This window comes from Ursus maritimus, unplaced genomic scaffold (genome assembly GCF_017311325.1).
Source record: "Ursus maritimus isolate PB19 unplaced genomic scaffold, ASM1731132v1 scaffold_1, whole genome shotgun sequence".
NCBI classification, from domain to species: Eukaryota; Metazoa; Chordata; class Mammalia; order Carnivora; family Ursidae; genus Ursus; species Ursus maritimus.
Window position 1 is genome coordinate 18,996,871 of NW_024423343.1, and position 21,691 is coordinate 19,018,561.

Here is a 21,691-nt window from a genome sequence, read left to right on the forward strand (position 1 = left end):
TCCTTGAAATCAAGCCGGTGGGGGGGGGGGGGCGCCTGGGTGGCTCAGTCATTAAGCGTCTGCCTTCGGCTTGGGGCGTGGTCCCGGGGTCCTGGGATCGAGCCCCACGTCGGGCTCCTCCGCTGGGAGCCTGCTTCTCCCTCTCCCACTCCCCCTGCTTATGTTCCCTCTCACTGGCTGTCTCTCTGTCAAATGAATAAATAAAATCTTTATAAAAAAAAAAAAAAGAAATCAAGCCAGGGGGCCTCACTGGCCCCAGAGAAGGGGGTTCCTCTTGCAGAGGTGGGTCAAGGAAGGTTTGTCCCAGGGACAGTTGGTTTTACCTGAGTCAGGACAATCAAGAAAGACCCTCTCTGCCTAGGAATGAAGAGGGTTTTGGTCAGGGAGTGTGGAAGGGCTCTGGCAGCGAGGACCACCTACCCCAAAGGCTGCCATCTACTTTCTCAGTTGTGCAAGATGTTCCGAGCCCCAGATGAGCTCAGCTTCGTCCCCCATTCACCCCTGCCCCTGCAGACAGAGGCTTTGCTCAGGGCCCCATTCTGCAACATATTCTCAACTACCACGGAGAAGGCAAAGGGGCAAAAGGGAAACTGAGGCACAAAGCAGGTGGCACACATGGGAGAGTCCCAACGCTCCTGATCCCAGCCTCCTCAGGCACCCCCTGCCACTCCCTGGGGAACTTGTTGGGCCCCGCCTCCTGCCACTGTTTGGGTCCCTGTTCATGCTCCTTTTCCCTATTCCTTGAGAGCAGCACCCAGACTGTTCATATCGGTGATCCCACAGTCCCACCCCAGAAGAGTTACGAGTTCACTGGATGAATAGAGGGATGTGGGATTTCCTGAGGGGTGGTGGACAGGATAGGCTTAGAAAACAGGAGAAGTAAGGAAGGAAGCTCCAGAAGGAGTAGGCCAATGCCACCCTCCCACCCATTCTCCATGCTCCAGAATGAGCCATTGCTAACATTTCCCAAGCACTTACTATGAGCCAGACCCTGTGCATTTATATGCACAATTTCATTTGATCCTCATGGGATCCCCATGAGGGCGGTACAGTCACTATGTCCATTTTACAGATGCAGACAACTGAGGCACAGAGAGGCTGAGTTATCTGTCCGAGGTCCCATGGCTACTAAGCAACAAACCTAGGATTCAAAAGCAGATTGGTCCAAGCCCACATGCCATGTGCTTCACTATCTCCCATACCCTGCAGGGCCCCGGATGTGTGGGTCTGTCTTGGGTTAGCCTGGATATCCCTCCATGATGCCCAGTCATTGCCACCCCTAGATAACTGTGGTTCTGTTTGAGGAAAGCCCTTTATAAAATTGTCAAACACCAGTGATTACTGTTATTAATGATAATAATTGCTCTTCTCTTAGTATTTCCATCACCTGCTTTCCAGCCTCCCCCCCATGGAACCCTTTATTTGCGGTCCTCCCAGCCACATGTTTAGGGTGGAGTGTGCCCCGTACTCTGCCGCTTCCCATCACAGCCTGTCCCATCCCATCCCACCCTCCCCCTCCTTTCCATCCTTCCTGGAGGCAACCCCCCCCCAAGCAGCAACACCTGCCCATTTCCCCCAGACCATTTCCTGCTCACACCCCCTGTCCCTCCCATCAGCCAACAGCCTCTCCCCGGAGGGACTGAACTGATTGTTTCCCAGACCATAGTGGGGGGGGGGTGTCTGGAATTCTGATTCCAGGCGCGCCTTTCTGCTCTGCAAATTTGGGAAGCTGATTCCAAAGCAATAGGGAGATCCAGACACAGGAAAGCCCAACAGGAAAACCGAATTCCAAAGATGTTCTCTGAGAATTCCAACTTTTGGGATTTGGAAACTCCCAGATCCTAAGTTCTAGGAACACCCAGACCCTCAGGATTCAGAGAAGGCAATCTTGGAAATTCTTATTTTTAGGACTTTTGATTCCAGTTCTTTGTGGAAACCTTCCTTTTCCACTTCCTCAGGCCATTTGTATGACTTCAACGTGACTGATTTTGAAAGCCAGAAGTAAATTTAAAAATCCTTCTCCACATAGAGCTGTGAAATTCCCAGAAATTTTATGGGGAAATTTTTTTTAGGTCCCAAATATGAAATTATTTAGATATCTGTAAATCTCATTATTTAACACTCTTTGCAGAGCAATGGTGACTTGGTTGGAGCCTTATCAAGATTGTGACCAATGTTGGGGTGCCTGGCTGGCTCAGTGGGTAGAGCATGTGACTCTTGATCTTGGGGTTGTGTTTGAGCGCCAAGCCCTATGTTGGGTGTAGAGATTACTTAAAAATAAAACAAATCTTAAAAGAAAAAAAAGAATGGGACCAGTGTTTGATCCATTAGAGATGTGAATGCCCCAAAGTCACCCATGCAAGATTCTCTCTCCCCCCATGTTTTTCCACTCCCCCCCCCTCCACTAGCCTCTGTATCTCTACTCCTTAGACTGAGTTTGAGTAGAATCCTAGGGCTGAAGCTTCTTGGAAGATCTGGGGTGGTCTGGGGAGGAGGGATAAATTGTACAATGTCTTCTCTGAAGCTCAGGAAATTCCCAGGCTTAGGCCCTCCCCCAAACCTGGCCCGTGGCCAGGGCTCCCACAGTTCCCGTCCCCATCATAGCTGTCCTCAAGCGTGAGGTCTTGTCCTCCAGCCCTGCTGGCTGCCGGAGGGGATTAGGGCCCTAGGGAGCCTTCCTGTGGTCTCCCTGGCACTCCCCCCGCCCCCCCCCTTAGTGGAGGCGGTCTCCATGGCAGATCAGAGCTGGTTACCCCCTTGTCTGACCCAGGAAAGGGGAAAAGTAGGGGGAAGGAAAGAGTGAGGACTGGGGGAAGGGGGTCTGACAGGAAAAAGTCATTGGAGGTCAGTGAACCTCCACAAGTCTGGCTGGATGAAAAGGGTCGGATTTCGCAGCCTGGGGCTCCGGACAGGGGCCAGGGTGGGGGAATAGAAGGAAAGAGAAGAACTTACAGAGTGGGGACTCTTGCTTGGGATAGAGGAGCTTATATTGTGTGGTGGGGAGCTGGGTGAGGGGAAGAAGGACAGGGACACATGGAAGGAGCTGGCGGTTTCAAGTGACACTTTGATGGTCTGAGGCATTCCTCCTCTCCAGCACCTGCCCTCCTTTTCCAGCTCCCTGTCTCCAGCCCCTCATCTGGCCCTTTTCTCCAGATGTCCTTTCATGCCCCCTTTCCCTGGCCACCGTGGGCTGCTCCTCCAATCCTTCCCCAGCCCATCCCAATCTTCCAGCTCCCCACCCCCCAACTCCTGCTCTTCCTCGTTCCCCCAAATCAGGGGCTTCTCCAGCCCGCCTCTTCGATAGCGCTTCTCTGGCTCCGGATGCCCCAGCCCTCGCTCCATCTGAACCCCCAAGCCCTCCTCCCGGCCCCCGCCTCTCAGTCCCCTTTCCCCAGCGGGCCCGCCTTCCCGAGCCCCGCATCCCGCCGCCGGAGCCCGGCACTAACCCGATTCGGAAGAGCAGCCGCTTGCTGCGCGCCATGAACAGGCAGCGGAGGGTCCGCCGCGCTCGGCAGCTGCGGGGGCTCACGAGCAGGACGAGGACAAGGAGCAGCAGCCCGCCGCCGGAGACCCACAGCCAAGACGCGGACCAGTCGGGCCAGGCCATGCTGGGGGCAGGCGCCCGCGGCCGACCGGGGGCGGGCGGGGCGGGGCGTTGCTAGGCGACGGCTCGGCCCAGGCCCCTTGGCAGGGAATCTGCGGGGTTGGGGCCCCGCCCCCTGCACTGCCAGCCTGGGGGGCGTGGGGGGGCATTCTGGCCCCGCCCCGCGCCGCGCCTCGCGTTCGAACCCGCCTCCCCGCCACCCTCCGCGGGGCGCAAGCCCCGAATGCCAACCGCTGGAGGCGGCCTGGCCCCGCCCCCGCCAGCCGACCCGGAGGCGGGGCCGGTACGGGCTTCGGACCTGCGCTCATCCCGGTCCAAGATCTCCGGAGGCCGGGGAGGGGCCCGAGGTGCGACGGGTGCCCCCCCCCCACGACATCTTCCCACTTTCCCGCAACGGGGGACTCTGGGACAGGTCCTGGAATGGTCCTCTTGGCCGGAAACCTTACACTGAAACTTTTTCAGCTGGAAGGAACCTGGAAGATCACGTGGGTCAACGGCCATTCATTCATTTATTCATTCACTAAATTACTGTTCTGTGCCCTCCTTTGCGCCAAGCACTGTGCTAGTTCTGTGGATGAAAGGGTCAAAGACACACAAGCCTCTACATTCCTGCAGCCTGCAATCTAGAATCTGGCAGGGAAACAAACCAAATAAGCCAACAAACATAATTATATACGCATTTATTTATATTTATATACACGCATATATATACACACACATACATACGTACATACTTGTGCGTGATTACAAAGTGTGCTGTGATAAAGGGAGGGAGCAGAGGGGTAATGATAAGGAGGACAGAGGACCAATTTAGATGGGTGAGGGGCTCCCTAAGCAGGTGACCTGTAAACCATATGCCCTTAAGGATAAGAAGAGACCACAAAGGTCAGAGGGTGTGATTCAACCAGGATTATGCAACAATGGGTGGCAGAGACAGGAGTAGGACCTTGGTATCCTGCCTCCCAAGCCCAGTGGGATTTCCACATCATTCCCCCCCACCCCCTGCTCCCGCCCTCTGCACTGCCTTGCTGATGGGTTCCAGAAATTGTTGAGGTCAGTGGGAGGAAAGTAAATGCAAGGGCAGGCGTGGTGACATTGACAAATTTGGACAAACCTTCTGGCTCCAGCCCTAGCCCTGGCCCAGCACAAGAAGGGAAGGAAATGCTGCCAACAGTCAAGTTAGCTCTGTCTCCTGCTGGGAGTTAGTTGGGGAGGGAAGCAGGTGAGGCAGTGCTCTCGTTTTCTTCCCTGCAGCCTGGGCTCGGGCCTGAGCGGGTGGATAAGCTGACCCCCAAATCGCGCACTCTCTCCCTCTGATGGACAGCTGGATCTAAAGGGTGGGTCCCCAGCATGGAGAGCATAGACATGTAGGCTCATTACGCACAATGAGTTGGAGGCCTCATCCTCACCCTTCCAAAAAGCCGAGAGAGGGGTTGATTTATCCCTAAACGGAACTGGAATCCCAACACCTAATCCTGGTTTCATTCAGAAACCCCAGACATGGACTTTCTCTTATATGGATACATCTTGAGGGCCAGAACCTATGGTCTGCTCCCTCCCTGTCTCCTTGCCCACAATTCAGCTTCTTCTTGGGGCCTGGCGTACTAAGGGTCTGAATAAACAAGTATCAGATAGAATGGAATTAGGCTCCCACCTGTGATTAGCTCCCCACCTGCGAGTGCTGTGCAGGAGGCGGAGGGGAGACAAGACCGGCAGGCTACTTTGCAGAAGGCCCTTCCAGGCCAAGGGACTTTGTATGTCTCTAAATCTGTGTCTATACATGCAAAGTGAAGAATTAGGAAGCTTCATCAAAAGTCATTGTGAACACACCTTTCTTCAGGTAAGGCTGTGCCAGGCATTATATTGGGAAATTAAAACAGTCTCTGTCATCTGAAACAGGAAATGCAGGCTTAGGCATGAGACTGCTCAGAACACAGAATGATCGAATCCTTAATCTCCAGCCACACACGCATTGACAAGATCATAGAAAATCATTCAAGATGCAATTTTGTGAAATACATGGAGCCAGGATAGGGCTGGGGATAAGGAGTGAGGGCGGGTGTTTTAGGGGCCTCACATGGGCTCAGGAAGCCCTCCTCTCCCCCCTTGGATTGTTCTGGAAGGCTTCCAACATCTGTCTCAAATCTGCTTTAAAGATTTTATTTTTTAAGTGATCTTTACACCCAAGGGGGAGCTCGAATTTATAACCCCAAGATTAGGAGTCTCATGTCCCATTCACTGAGCCGCCAGGCGCCCCCAAATCTGCTTTAGTGTCCTCTCCTCTGCCGTGAATATCTCCTGTCCCAGCCAGACTGATGCCTCCGTATTCCCCTCCTCCTGCCCTTATGCCTTACATTTCCTGTTTGTCTTTCCCTGAATCCATCATACTGCTACATGCCCTTGGGACTTTGCACATGCCGCGCATTCTGCCTGGAGTGTCAGTCATCCCCTGTTCCCCCAAAGACTCAGATCATATGTGCTGTCTTCAAGAAAGCTCTTCTCGGGACACCTGAGTGGCTCAGTGGGTTAAGCCTTTGGCTCTGGTCATGATCCCAGGGTTCTGGGATCAAGTCCCACATCGGGCTCCTTGCTGAGCAGGGAGCCTACTTCTCTTTCTGCCTGCCGCTCTCCCTACTTGTGCTCTCTCTCTCTCTGACAAATAAAAAAATAAATAAATATCTTTAAAAAAAAAAAGAAAAGAAAGCTTTTCTCAAACCCTCCCACCCCAGCAGGGGCTTACGCATGGCACCCCTTGTGCCAGCTCTAGGTCTCGTCCATAATTCTTTCAATGCAACGCCTCATGATATATATATGTTTACATGTCTATCTCAAGAGTCTAGAGTCTAGAAGACTTTATTGTCTTCCTGAAGAGTAGGGAGGATGATTTAATTGATTCGTCTTTGAATCTCCAGTGTCTGGCATGGTTCTAGACGCATACTAAATACTCACAAATGTTCTTTGAAATTTCCCAATGCCAAGGCCCCTGCTTAATGGTGCCAAGCCTATCTCTCTTCCACCTTCTCAGATGCCATTCTTCCCCTTGTCACCACGGACCAGGCACACTATTCCTCAGATGTACCAAGCTCGTTCACACCTCAGGGCCTTTGCTCATGCTCCCTCTTGGAACGCTCTTTCCTCAGTTCTTTGAGCAGATAGCAGCTTCTCATCCATTGGGTCGGAGCCCAAATGCCAACCCCTCTGTGATGGGAATAGCCCGTATCCTGAGCTGACTGGCGATTGCATGGCTTATCCCAGGAGCCCCCCACAAGGGGGATGTTGCCTCACAGAAGACACACGGCCCAGTCTGGAGACATTTCTGATTACCACAAAAGGGAGAGAGAGGTGTGCTCCTGGCATCCGGTAAGTAGAGGTCAGGGATGCTGCTAGACATCCTACGATGAACAGGACAGCCCCACGACAAAGGATTATCCAGCCCCAAATGTCAATACTACAGAGGTGGAGAAAGCCTCGCTTATGCGAATGTGAAAAGTCGCCAGATTGTGCCCTAAAAATGTGTGCACTTACCATATGTAAGGTATACATCAAATTAAAGAAAAAATGTCACCCTCTCTGAGGGTGTCTCTGAGTGTTAACGCACACCCTGCCGCTCCCCCTGCTTGTGCTCTCTCCGATAAATAAATAAATAATAAATAAATAAATAAATAAATAAATAAATAAATAAATAAAATTCTTAAAAAAGAAAAAAGACAGCTCTTCTCAAAGCCACTCCGTCACTGTCGATTGTATTGCTCTGCCCACTTCCTTCATCACACTTTCACACTATGACTTTATTTTGTGATTCTCATTCGCGCCCCTGCTGGAATGTAGGCCCCGTGAAGTCAGGGGAGGATCTGTCTGTCTTCGCATCACTGTATCCTCAGTGGGGCGCACAATGCCTGGCTCGGAGTAGATGTCAAGTATCTGTTGAATGAACGAGTGAATGATAGAAACAAAGAATGAATGAACGATAATTTGGTTATTGCCACTGAGCCCTGTGGCTGTCGGAAGACTCGTGTTCTGACCTGTGGGTTGAGTCCCTGCAGGACTGACGTGCAGAAGCCATTCCCCACTCAGGAGGGCGGCTAGTGAACAGGGAGTTGGGACAAGCCTGGTGACTGCCCGTGGTTCATTGCATTATGGGAGCTGCAGGAGAGCCAAGTCTGAGGAACCCCTCTTTGCCCATGACCACCTCCCCTGAGCAGCTTGGGGTACACTGCCAAGGCTAAGGTTTGCCTCTGTGACTTTCCTAGGAGAGACCCATTAATCACCTGGGTCAGGTGACAGGCAGCTGTGTCATTCTGGCCTGTGATGGGGGGTTTTAGAGCTCAACTCACAAAGAGCAAGGCTCCCCGCAGGTTCCTGGGGTGGGGGTAGGGGTTCTCGAATCTGCCCCTTATCCACTTGCCATCTCAGTTTGCCTGTCCCTGGTGTCTGAATCCTGTCTTCCCAACTGGCCCGGGACCTTCCATTAGGATCGAGAGCCTGCCTTCATCTTGCATCATAGCTCAGGCCTGATGCCAGGTGCTTGGCGGGTGGTCAGGAAATCATGGTATGGGTGGTGATGATGATGATGACAATGAGGACGATGAGCGGTCATGAAGGGGCTGAGGTGGTTGGAGCTGTTTGAATGTTAGAGAGAAGAGACATCTCGTTGGACCGGGGTGGAGAAGTGAGTTCAGTGTAGAAAAGTCAGCCGCACGCCGCAGTGGTGGCTTGGACAATCCGGCCCCCACTCAGCCCAGTCCCCTCTCTGTGGCCCCCATGCCAAGCCCACCTTCCCATTGTGGACCTCCCTCCAAGGCGCTGTGTTGTGCACTCTGGGAGCCTGGTTTGCGTGGAAACAAGTCCCCCCCATGCGCACCCCCGACAGCCTCTGCCTCCTCACAGCCTGCCCTGTCCTGACTGAATACGACCCCTACCTTCCATTTCCTTCCTCCCTCCTGCTGCCCTGCCTTCTGGGGTGGGTGGGGGGGACCTTCAGCCTCCGTCATTTGTCAAGTACCATTCCAGGTCAGAATCATGCTCCTCCTGCCTCGTGGGAGAGCTTCTCTCCAGCCCTCGTCATCTGCGCAGCCCCTGACCCAGCCTAGACTCTGGAGTAGAATCTGCTTGTGGTCCCCCCGCCCGCCCCCTGCCATCAGGGAATTCCAGCAAGCTTGGCTCGTTGGAACTTTCAGCTCAGCTCTTCTCCAACTGCAGGGAATCTAAGAACCTACTAGGGGAGGCTGTTAAAATACAGAATCCAGGGCCTCTCCCTAAAAGATTCCAACTGGGTAGGTCTGGCGAGGCCCCAGGAATCTGCATTTAGCATGGATAAATCTGAACTCTTGCTTTGGCCTCAGTTCCTGACCTCACTTCCAAGGCCTTCAGTGCAATTGACTAGCTTACTCATGTGCTCCCACCCCGGATCCCCCTGGAACTTCTCTACCTCTGAAAACCTCAAGTCCGGTGTCCTTCCCTCCGACCCCTCAGCCCCACTTCCTGTCCTCCTTTATCTCTAGCCCCTCAAACCGTATGTTTTCTCCCAGCCCCTCAGCTCCTCCTGACCACAGTTCTTCCCTCCCAGTGAGAACCTGGGTTCGGTCCCTTGAACCACTCACCAGGTGGGGAAGTTGTCACCCCCTTGGCCCTCCATCTTTAGCCTACCAATCTCCGGGCCAGCCTGGACCAACCTGACAACCCACCTGTTCTGCTCCAACCTCCAACCTTATCCTGGGATAAGACAGGGCTGGAGAAAATGGCCATCCCATGGGAAGGAGGGTCTCCACCACTCAGGCCTTCCTGGGACCCCCAACACCAATGCTCGACAGTGGTTTGACTTTGCCGACATGCCTGCTCATGACCTCTAGTTGCTATTGGTAACCACAGGCCCACCTCCATTTCCTTGGCTTCCAGCTGATATCCTTTTTAGAGGAAATGATTTCTGTGCCCACCGACCCCCTTACAAATTTTGCTACTTCCATATACATTTTTAGAGGAAATGCTATTAGCCTTGCTCCTACCTTCAAGTGGTGCTCCTCCTGACCACTACTTTTCCTCAACCTCGGAGCAAACGTGAGTATCTCATTGCCTTAAAAAAAATTCCCTTGACTTTGGGTCTCTTTCTAGATTCTGTTCTGCCATTTGTCTCAACACAACTGAATTTCCTGAAAGTTTGTCTCCTTGGGTTTGGTAGATTGCATTTCAGCTCTCAGTTCTCTTTTTTTTTTTTTCCTCTCCCCCAGTTCTTCATTCTTTATCTCTCCCTGTAAACACATCCTTTGTCCTGTGACTATGCATATTTCAATAAAGGTGACATATATTTCCCCACACCATTGACATTGGGCTTGGTCTTGTGAGTTGTTTCCACCAGTGGAATGTTAGCAGACAATGATATAAGCAGAGGTCTTAAATATGTGATCGTGGTTGAATCTGGTCTCTATATCTATGCCTTTTGCCACGAGACCATCCCTTGGGCAGCTGGTGGTCTCAGGAGGATGAAAAACACATGGAGCCAACTTGACCCCACTCACAGCTTAGAAGCCAGCCCAGCCCAGCAGAGCCCAGCCTAGATCAGCTGAAACTCAGCCTGCCCACAGAAGCATGAGAGAATAGTGCTTGTTGTATGCATCTCAGTTTGGGATTTGCTCGTTATGCAGCATGATTGAAACACTAGCTGATGGAGACAATGGGAAGCAAAAAAATTAGTTATTAATGGAGCTGGAAACCTGATGCTTGGATAACTGATTAGCTATTTGGAAAAGAGCAATTTAGATCCGTACCTGGCAGAGTGCACCAAAATAAATTCCAAGTGAATGAAAGTGTCAAGGACGTAAAATTAAACCATATAAAATTAGAGGAAATTTAAATACATGTTCAACCTCTGGACAGTGGAAGACTTTCTGAGCTAAAAGCAATAGAAGTAGTTTTCTAATTTTTTTAGTAGGCATATATTACTCTTAAACTCAGACAAAAAGCAATGGAAGATCTAACAAGGGAAACAATTACCCTTTTCACTACTTAAAAAAATTTAAACCTTTCATATATTAGAAGAAAAACCACATGCACACAAGCAATAGAAAAAGCCAAAAACAAAAAACATGGAAAATATTTGCCTCAAATTTGTCACAGAGTTAATCTACTTAGTAAATAATAAAGATCTTTATGATATAAAGACCTTAAAAAATAAGAAAACACAAAGAGCCCAATTAACAAAGGGATAAATGGATACATGAAAAAATGTTGAACTATTCATATTTAAGAGTTTAATTAAATTTCTTAAATTAAAAACATCTTGGGGCACCTGGGTGGCTCAGTCGTTTAAGTGTCTGCCTTCCGCTCAGGTCATGATCCCAAGGTCCTAGGATTGAGCCTCTCTGGTCTTTGGGGAGCCTCCTTCTCCCTCTGCCCCTGCCCCCTGCTTGTGCTCTCTCTCTCTGTGTGAAATAAATAAATAGAATCTTTAAAAAATAGAGAAGATTAAAACTAATAAATCTGGGGCATGGGACTCTTGATTTTTGGCTCAGGTCATGATCTAAGGGGCGTGAGATCAAGTCTGTCCTCAGGCTTACGCTGGGTGTGGAGCCTGTTTGGGATTCTCTCTCCCCCTTTCTCTCTGGTCCCCCTCTAAAAAAACCAAACCAAACCAAACCAAACAAAACAAACTAATAAAATCTGAACTTTGGAAAGACTAGGGGAAGATGGGTATTCATACACTGCTTGTGGTGATATCAATTTTTATATAATTTTCTACATGCCCAGCATGGAGTCCAACGTGGGGCTTGAACTCACAACCCTGAGATCAAGAGTTGGATGCTTAACCCACTGAGCCACCAGACAACCCCATAGATTTTTTTAAAAAAACAATACAGGTGTGGGGGTGCCTGGTTGGCTCAGTCACAGGGCTCTCTGGATCTCAGGGTCAAGTTCAAGCCCCACATTTGGTGTGGAGCCTACTTAAAAAAACAAAACAAAACATACACACACACACACACACACACACACACACACACACACACCAATACAGGTGTGGCAGATCCTGCCAGTTGACTAATATCCATTCTCCACTCCCCCTTTTTCCCTTGTTAACCCCTATTGTGCCTGCTCTCCTATGAACTCCCGTAGCTTCCAAGCGAGCCCTTCCCCAGCCCTGGGGGTGGATCTTGACTGGTCCAGGCCAATTGGTCTATTCTTTGCCCTGCCCTGTAATTCGTTACACCCAGGAATGTGATGCAATTCCTGCCGTTAGACGATAACAACAAATATTTATATAGCACAAATCATATGCCAGGCACTGTTCTAAGTGCTTTACGCAGAAAAACTCTCAGCTCCCAGAACAGCCCTATAAGTCAAATAGTTATAACTCTCGTTGCACTGAGAAGAACACTGAGGCACTGAGAGATCAAGTCAATTGGTCCACGACACATAGCTGCGAGACGGGGTGGGAAATAGGCTGCAGGCCTTCTAGGAAGATTTTCCCAGTTGTTGAAGAGGAATACAATAGGCCTGTGCTCTTTTCTTGCTCCAGGATGCTGTCATCTGCCTGTGATGCCTGGAACTGCAGCAGCCATTTTAGGATTAGGAGGAAGCTGCCTAAGAGGATATACTGTAACATGTTGGAGATGGCAGAGCGAAAGGGAGGAAGGAGCCAATGTCCTTGAAGACATAACCAAGTCCCTGAATTAACCAGTCTGGATTACCTTGCCCCTGGACTTCTCATTATGTGAAATAAAAATAGTCCTTATTGTTTAAGCCACATTTAGTTGTATTGTTTTGTTTTGATACTTGCCACCAAAAACATTCAAACTAATACTGTGGGTAAATTGTCCATTTTAATATAAAGTGGGGGAAAATCAGGATACAAACATGTATAAATTTTGTATCGTTGATAAGGTTGCTGTAAACAAAAGTGCGTAGAAGAGATCTAAGATGCTACCAGTGATGACCGTTGATTGAGAACTTACAGGGTACCACTTATTGTCTTTTTCTTATATTTTAAAAATATTTTCTGCCCTACTATGATGAGAATGTATTACTATTTTTTTTTAAAAGATTTTATTTATTTATTTGACAGAGAGAGACAGCCAGCGAGAGAGGGAACACAAGCAGGGGGAGTGGGAGAGGAAGAAGCAGGCCTCCAGTGGAGGAGCCTGATGTGGGGCTCGATCCCAGAACGCTGGGATCACTCCCTGAGCCGAAGGCAGACGCTTAACCACCCAGGCACCCCTGTATTACTATTTTAATAAAAAAATTATTTTAGGGGATGCCTGGCTGGCTCAGTTGGTAGAGCATGTGACTCTTGATGTCACGGTCGTGAGTTCGAGCCCCACATTGGGAGTAGAGTTTACTTAAAAAAAAAAAAATCTAGGGGCGCCTGGGTGGCTCAGTCATTAAGCGTCTGCCTTTGGCTCAGGGCATGATCCTGGCGTTATGGGATCGAGCCCCGCATCAGGCTCCTCCGCTGGGAGCCTGCTTCTTCCTCTCCTACTCCCCCTGCTTGTGTTCCCTCTCTCCCTGGCTGTCTCTCTCTGTCAAGTAAGTAAATAAAAAAATCTTTTAAAAAAAATCTATCTATCTATCTATCTATCTATCTATCTATAATTTTATTAAAACAAAGAAAGCAGTCCTCCTTGCTGCCTTTACTTTTTCACTTCGCATGGATTCTTAGCCCACTCAGCCAAATTTCCGTCCCCACCGTTCCATCCTAATTTGGCTCTTACTCCTGGAACATCAAACCCCTGGGGATATGTGGCCAGCACAGTCAGTAGAGCACGCGAATCTTGATCTTGGGGTTATATGTTTGAGCCCCACGTTGGGCATAGAGATTACTTAAAAATAAAAAAAAATCTTAAAACATATCAACAAAGAAACAAAACCCTTTGTCACTGTTCAGTCCTGGTCACCTAACCTCTGGGCAGAGCCTTCTTTTTGCCCCGCCTTCCCTGTCAGTCTCTGACTGTCCTCCCACAAGCATCCCCTTCTGCTGCCGTCGCTCCTATTCCCCAGAGCTCCTGACTTGGCCCTTTTACCTCCATTCACTGCTTCCCCTGCCTCCGCTTGACATAGAACGCATCGCTCCCGGAGAGGAATGTCCGCCCCGGTTTCTCTCTTGAGTTCCAAATCGAAATGCCCATTCTCTTTCTGGTCATTTCTAGGTGTGACAGGGCAGGTGTAGGGGATCCTCGGTCTCTTGGCAGAAGGGGCCGAGGATCTGCACAGAGCTATTCTGAGAACTAACCTTGATTACCCTTGGAAAGCACACAGTGTGGGGCTCATTGCAGATACCCATTCAGTGATGTCATTGAATCTTGTATCCTTCTTGCAACATCAATGTCTGGTCCTTGTGGGCCCACCAATGCACATTTTAGGAATGGGTGCCGAGGGTGTGATCCTTCCCCTCCATTTCCCACTGCCGTCACCCAATTTGGGCTGAATCCTAACACCCGGCCCACCACAGACTCCTCTGGTCCCCATCCAGCTTACAAAGGCTATCAGACAAAGCCTTTGGAAGCCCAGCTCTCAATCAGGTCTGCCCCCTCCCCGCTCAAAGCCAGTGTCTACACCATTACCATTGCTTGACTTAGCAATATGGCTTCAACCCAGTTTTCTAGCATTTTATGCTCACTTCCAAGTGCCCCCCCAACCCCTTCAGTAGGTCTGCCCTGGTCACTGTCCTGGATTTTTTGTCCCCTACATCTGCCACAACACACCTGGAGAAATCCCCCAGGCATTCTTCTCTGGCTGCCTTCTGCTCCCACAAGGCCAAGGTGATATAATACGCTCCCAAAGTAGCTATAACTAATTAAGGCTGATTCCCAGTCTGGGGAGTTCTGCAGGCCCTCCCAGGGGGAGGAAGGGAAGAGGGTGAGGTCAGTCCCCAGGGAGACTGATACGTCCTACCTCGGAGCACAGCTCCTTTAAAGCCAAAAGTAACTTAAATTTTCCCTCCGAAGCCCCTTCTCATCACCACAGCTTATGCCTGGTCACTACTCTGTCTCCGGCCTCTGGAAAAACACCTGCCACATAGTTGTACACAATGAAATGAATGGTTTGAAGAGTAACCCTCACAATTTTCTACCTTGAACTGTGTGGAGTCCAACTGGGGAACCACTGTACCTTGTTCCCAGGACTGCGGCCTCCCCAGTCTCCCCCTCATCCCCAGAGCCTCCTACCGCCCTGGACCCAGGGCAGAGCAGCAAGTGTTTGCTCGGTTGCCAGGGAAGGAAGAACAGACCCAGCGTGGATGGTCGCCTACTGTGCACTAGGCATGAGCCACGCCCTTGTGTGTGTCCTTTCACTGTCCTAGCCACTGTGTAAGGCAGGTGATGGTGTCCTCGTGTTACAGGTGAGCAGACTGAGGCTCAGGCAGGCTAAAAGAGGCACCCCAGCACAGAGCTAGTAAGTGACAGAGCCAGAATTCGGTCCTAGTTTTATCTGACCCCAAAGTCCAGGCTCGTCCCACTGATGCTGTGTTGCCAGCTGAGGGAGAAGACGGGTGGGGCAGAGTCAGCCAGGAAATGGGGTACCCACTCAAACTGAGGACTCGGGGAGAGCACGATGAGCTGACTATGAGGCGATGGGCAGGGTGCGGGAAGCCCAAGGGATAGTGCCGGTCCCCAGGGCTCTGACGGTGGGACCCTGGCACCACCTCTAGGCCTGCCAGGGGAGGGCACGGAGCAGGTGTAGAACTTGGAGGGACAGAGATGTGTGGACAGGGCCACCTGACCTTTGGTTGAGGGATGAGCCGGTCCGTGGTGACCCTTCGGGAAGGAGAAGGAGAACAAATACCGTGATTTCACATGCTCCTTGACTCCCCTCTCTCCATTGACCAAACTCAACTGAAGCTGGAGGACAAAGGGTCTACTGATGTGTCCCCCCAGGCCAGCTCCAAGCACAGTGGAGAAGGGCACAGATAGCCATGGGGCAGGGGGGGGGGGCACAAAGGAAAGAAAACCAGCCAAGTGAGGCCAAAGGGGATATGTGGGGTTGGGTGGCTGTGGGGGGAGGCACACTGATTCTTCAGAGGGGGCACCCCCTTCCGCCCGATGCCCGAGACAGCTCCTAACTGTGGGCCCTGCTCTCACACTCGCACCCAGCCCATTCTCCGCTCAGAGCCGGGGGATCTTAAAATGAAAACCAAATCCTGTCTCTCCTCTGCTCGAGGACACTCAATGGTTTCCCTCTGAGGTAAAATTCAAAATCTTAAACTAGGCCCAAGAGGCCCTGGGCATCTGGCCGCTGCCCAGCTCCCCAGCCTCCTCTCAGGCCACGCCCCATGCTCCCCTCGCCTCAGAGCTCCCCTCGCACCCCAGACACCTGCGGCTTCAGGGCCGGCCTCCGCTGCCTCCACACAGCTCGTTCCTGCTGTGGGGAATGATCACAGTATGCCCGCCGCTGCCACACACACATACACAACCACACACCACGCATCACACGTGACACACACACACACCACACCCCATGCATATGATACACACACACATACCACACACCACACACCACACATCACATGATAAACACATACCATACCCCACACATCACGTATGACACACACACCACACAATACACACACACCACATACGATACACACATACACACACACCACACACACACCACATATGATACACACACCACACACATCACACATCACATGTGATACACACGCACATACACAACCACACACCACACATCACATGTGATACACACACACATACACAACCACACACCACACACCACATGTGATACACACACACATTGACCACACACCACACACCACACATGATACACACACATACCACACACCACATATGATAAACAGACACACATACCACACACCATTCACACACATACCACACACCATACACACACACACCACACACCATACACATATACACACACCACACACCATACACACACATACCCTACACACACCACACACCATACACATATATACACCCCACACACCCCACACACATACATACACATCCCCCACACCACACACATACACACACACCCCCACACCACACACATACACACACCCACACACATACACATACACACTCCCACACACCATACACATATATACACCCCACACACCCCACACACATACACACACACCCCCACACCACACACACATACACACCCCACACCACACACATACACACACACCCACACACATACACACTCCCACACACCATACACATATATACATGCCACACACATCCACATCTGCCTACATACCACATACCGTCCACATTCACATATACACACACCACACGCCATACACTACACGCGTCCACACACAAACACCACACACATCCACATACACCCCACACATATCCACATCCACACGTGTGTGTGCGCACACACACACACAGCTCATCTGACTTGGGCTACTCTTCAATGCCACACTCTCGGGGCCGCTGCCTTGGTCTCCCCAATCTCAGTGAGGTCCATGTACTGCTCTCTTAGGGCCCCGAGTCCATTTGTCTTCAGAGCAGGTATTACTGTCTGTACTGATGTATTGACCTGTGAGGTTAGTTGCTCATGTCTGTCCTCCCCACTGGACTGCAAGCTCCAAGAGGGCAGGAGCTGTATTTATGGTGTTCCCTCCTGTCTGCCTGCTTCTTGTGCGGGGCTCAGGACACAGTTCGCCCCACAGCAGCACTTGCTGAGTTGGTACAAAAGCGCTGGGTGTGAGGCCTGGCTCCCTAGCTCCTAGCCCTGAGCCCGGTATGCCATTCTACTTCTCTGAACTCAGTTCCTTTTCTGATGAACTCCTTATCACGGAGAATTTAGAACAGCTAAACAAAAGAGAAAACAGTATAAGGAGCTCTCCTATTCCCATCTCCTAGCTTCAACACGGGTCAACTTGTTTATCTGTAGGTATGGGAAATTAAGGTGATTTTCAAACTTTTTTGACCATGACTCACGATAAGGACATTTTACATCAGGACTTGTACACAGGGGAGACTGGGTGGCTCAGTTGGTTAAGTGTCGGACCCTTGATTTTGGCTCAGGTCATGTCTGCGTGGTTGTGGGTTGGAGCCCTGTGCCGGGCTCCACGCTCAGCAGGGAGTCTGCTTGAGAGTCTCTCGTTCTCCATTTGCCCCTCCTTCTGCTCATACGTGGTCTCTCTCACTCTCTAAAATAAATAAACCTAAAAAAAGGACTCATACGCAATAGATATATAAATAAAACTAAAGCAAAGTTACATGTAACAATAATAATGCTTATATTCTCATTTCTTCCTGGTCTACTTTTTTAATGTCGGTATGATTCACTTAACTGAAGTCACTAATGGGTCATGATGAGCAATAAAAAAACTGCACTGGACTATCTTCCGCCTATGTAGGCAATTGCTAGGGTTCTCCTTTTTCTCGCCGAGAGATGATAGCCAGATCCTGCCCCCTAGTGGTCGTGTTTGGGAACTAAGCGTGTCTTCCCAGAGGTCAATTGTTGATCCGGGAATAAGTTTATTTTGGTAAAAAAATACTGAGTCCAGGTCCTAGGCCAGGCATCTGGGGAGAAGGGAGGGTCCGAGATGGATTACAGCACTGACCTTGACCCCCAGATTCTTCCCCCAGTGATGACCAGCATTAACTGCTGTCCAATATGGTAGCCACCAGCCAGCCCCATGCGGGTAGCTAGTGCAACTGAGAAACTGAATTTTAATTTTTATCTTATTTCAATTCATTTAAAGTTAAATATAAAAATCAACACTGATTTCAGTTATTCAAATATGTTTGGAACAACCTGGGTATGTGAATCTACCTTTTCAACTGTACATTTTTTAAATAAAATCTAGATAAACAGTCAGTGTTTCTGATGAAAATTTAACATCCAAATTGAGATGTGCTGTAAGTGTAAACTACGCACCAGGTTTCAAAGTCCTAGCATGAAGAAAAATCCTGTCAAGAATTTTTTATACTTGGTTAAACGTTGAAATGATGCTTTTAGACAAATGTTGGGTTAAATAAATAAATTATTAAAATTAATTGCACCTGTTTAGTTTTACCTTTTATGTATTTTATTATTTTTTAAAGATTTTGTTTATTTATTTGATAGCGGGAGAGAGAGGACACGAGTGGGGTGAGGGGCAGAGGGAGAAGCAGACTCCCCGCTGCCAAGCAGGAAGCCTGATGCAACCCTTGATCCCGGGACTCCAGGATCATGACCTGAGCTGAAGGCAGACGCTTACCCGACTGAGCTGCCCAGACACCCCTATTTTTACTTTTTAAATGGGCTTGCTGGAAATTTTTAAATTACTTATGCTGCTTAAATCATATTTCTATCGGACAACACTCGCAAGGCTGGAGTTCCTTCTGATGTCCCTCCTTTCAGCCCCTTCTGTGCATCTTGCACCCTTGATGGAGATGACGGAAGATGCTAGAATCCTCAGACTGGGTGTGGATGGGGACAGGGATTAGGAATTAAGCGTTGGTCAAATTAAGCTTGAGAAGCTCAGGACCTCACCTGGAAGAGAGTGGGACACCGGGCAGCAGCGTCACCTGGAGCTCATTAGAAGTGCGGATTCTCAGGTCCCTCCCCGAGAAGCAGAATCTACCTTCAGACAAGATCCCCACATCATTGGTTTGCACACTGCCGTGTGAGAGAGCTCAGCGGAGATCCAGGCGGTGGTTCTCCGACAGCTTTTGTTTGCTCAGTGACATGGGAAGCAAGGCCAAGACTGAGAGTGAGGCTGTGGAGAAGGAGCCGGAGCTTTGAAGAGATTGACGGAAGTGTGGAGTCATTATCTGGGGCGGGAAGGTCGAGCTGAATGCCGAGAAAAACCTAAGTCTTGATGAACTCAGTGACATCTGTCAGCACCTTGCCTGTGTTCCTTCTCCCTTTCAGCTGTGTGCGGGCAGCATGCTGAGCTCCACCAGGCAGGGGGGCAAGGGGGTGCAGGGATTCCCCCTGGGGGAGCGGGGGCATCGACGCAGAAGCTCAGTACTGGTGAGGTCACAGAGTTGTTGCAGCTGGGCTTGTTGAGCTGGGGAGACAGATGGTGCTCTGAGCGTGGGCGCTTGACATTGACCTTATGGAGGGGCGCAGTTACTGGCAATGAGAGGTCCTAGGGCAGCTATTATCTTGGGCCGGGAATAAGAGAAGAGGAAATGGCTGTTGGCTTTGTGGAGCGTGGAGCTGTTTAGGCCAACGCAGGTAAAATACGAGGAAGGCCTTCCTGCGTGGGAGAGGTCTGCAGAAGCTGGGAATCCCTCCGGCAGGTCAGGGTGACCGAGGAGGCCAAGGTCCACGGGCGGCAGTGGGCAGGGCGAGAGGGCCCCCTTAGCTACCGCAGCTTCATCTATTCTGGTTCTGTTTCGTCTTCCAATGCAATCACGCTGCTGGCCAAACAAGTGTGCGCTCATCACTGAGTCACTGGGTTTCTCTCTCGTCGGCAACCATAACAACTGACAATTTTTGCTAGGCCCCAAGCACTTGAAAGCTATTTTTAAACCTTACACCCTGTATTATTACCTCCCTTTTTACAGAGAAGGATACAAGGCTCCGAGAAGTTAAGTAATATGCTCAATGTCACACAGCCACTAACGCGATTTGAACAGAGCCCAGGTCTGTCTAGTGCCAAAGCTGGCTGAGAATCGGATTCACCAGGGGGCATTTCTTTCAGCATCCCCTGAAGATTCTTTTTTTTTTTTTTTTAAAGACTTTATTTATTTATTTGAGAGGGAGAGAGTGAGCAAGTGAGAGAGAGAGCACGAGCAGAGGGAGAGGGAGAAGCAGACTCCCCGCGGAGCAGGGAGCCCAATGTGGGGCTCAATCCTGGGACCCTGAGATCACGACCTGAGCCTAAGGCAGATGCTTAACCGACTGAGCCACCCAGGCGCCCCATCCCCTGAAGATTCTGATTCACATTTCTGACTCTAGAAATCGACACATTTTTCACAAGCCCTTCGGGTGATTCTAATGGTCAGGGATGACTGGAAAGCACTGCCCTGTACCCTGGCCGCGGCACGGTGGCTGCCACGCCTCTGTCACAAAGTGACACATCCAGGGAAGGGTGAGCTCTCTCACCTAACCTGTTTCCAGTTCTGCTTCGCTGGCAAGATCACTAACAACAGCCCCATGTGCGTGCCTTTTTCAGTGCTTTTCACGTAGATGACTTCATCTGAGGCTTCCAAAGTGTAGGAGGAAGGAAAGAACAGTACGATTAGACTCATTTATAAGTAAAGACATGGGCCCCAGGCCTCACAGCCGTTCAGGGGCAAAGCTAGGACAAAACTCTTGTTCCTGGGGCATTCGAATCCACTATTTTTTCTACTCCCAATTTCTTTATGAAAGTGCTGACTACTGTTTATAGATAACCAGACCAATTTTCAGGAGAAAGAGCTCTAATGCCCTCCCCCACCCCAACTGGGCACATCAAGAGTCCCTTTAATTCAACAGATGATGCGGCAGGGCTGAGGCTAGGGATGAATGAGACTTTGACCTTGCCCTCCAGCGGCGAGAAGGCAGCATATTGACCCCCATATTTACCTCCGAAAAACAAAAGGGAGCTTTTTGGAGAAAGTGAGTGATAAATGAAAAGACCTTTCTTGGGTGGAGTCACGCATAAACTCTAAGAGATCAGGCACGTGGCGGGAGGGATCTGTAGGGCAGATTATCAGAGCCCTGGGGCTGGCTTCGGAAAAAGCTGAGTGTTCCCGGCCCACTCCCTTCTGGTTCCACCAGGGCTCCAGGGAAACCACTCCGGGGGCCCACTCCTGCCAACCTCCCCTCTCCGATCACTAAGCTTTCGCTGCCCTATCCCTAAAACAAACATCAGCCTGATTCCTTTCATTCCTTCTACTCTGCCTCCTGCTGCCTCTGATTTGACTGAACTTGATTTGACTTTCCTCCCAGGGCAGGGTTGCCAGAAGAACACAAGACGCCCAGTTAAATTTGAACTTCAGAGAAGCAATGCATGCTTTTTAGTGTAAGTGTTCCCAAATATAACTTGGGGCAATGACACATAATTATGTAAAAAATTATTTGTTGTTGGTCTGAAGTTCAAATATAACTGGTCCTCCTGCATCTTTATTTGCTGAAGCTTGGCAATTCTACTCTGAGGTCACCACCAAGCCTCCCACGCCCTTCCCGACTTCC

At 50.2% G+C, this 21,691-nt stretch overlaps 1 protein-coding gene across 1 annotated transcript in view; it reads right to left on the bottom strand.

Annotated features, from left to right (window-relative positions):
• Positions 1-3,663, bottom strand: part of LOC103662892 (PNKD metallo-beta-lactamase domain containing) — a 20,019-nt gene extending 16,356 nt beyond the window's left edge. The window contains exon 1 of the mRNA XM_040640711.1: positions 3,447-3,663. Coding sequence (XP_040496645.1) covers positions 3,447-3,607 — 161 coding nt within the window. The 5' untranslated portion in view covers positions 3,608-3,663. The remainder of the gene's footprint in view (positions 1-3,446) is intronic.
• Between the last annotated feature and the right edge of the window lie 18,028 nt (positions 3,664-21,691).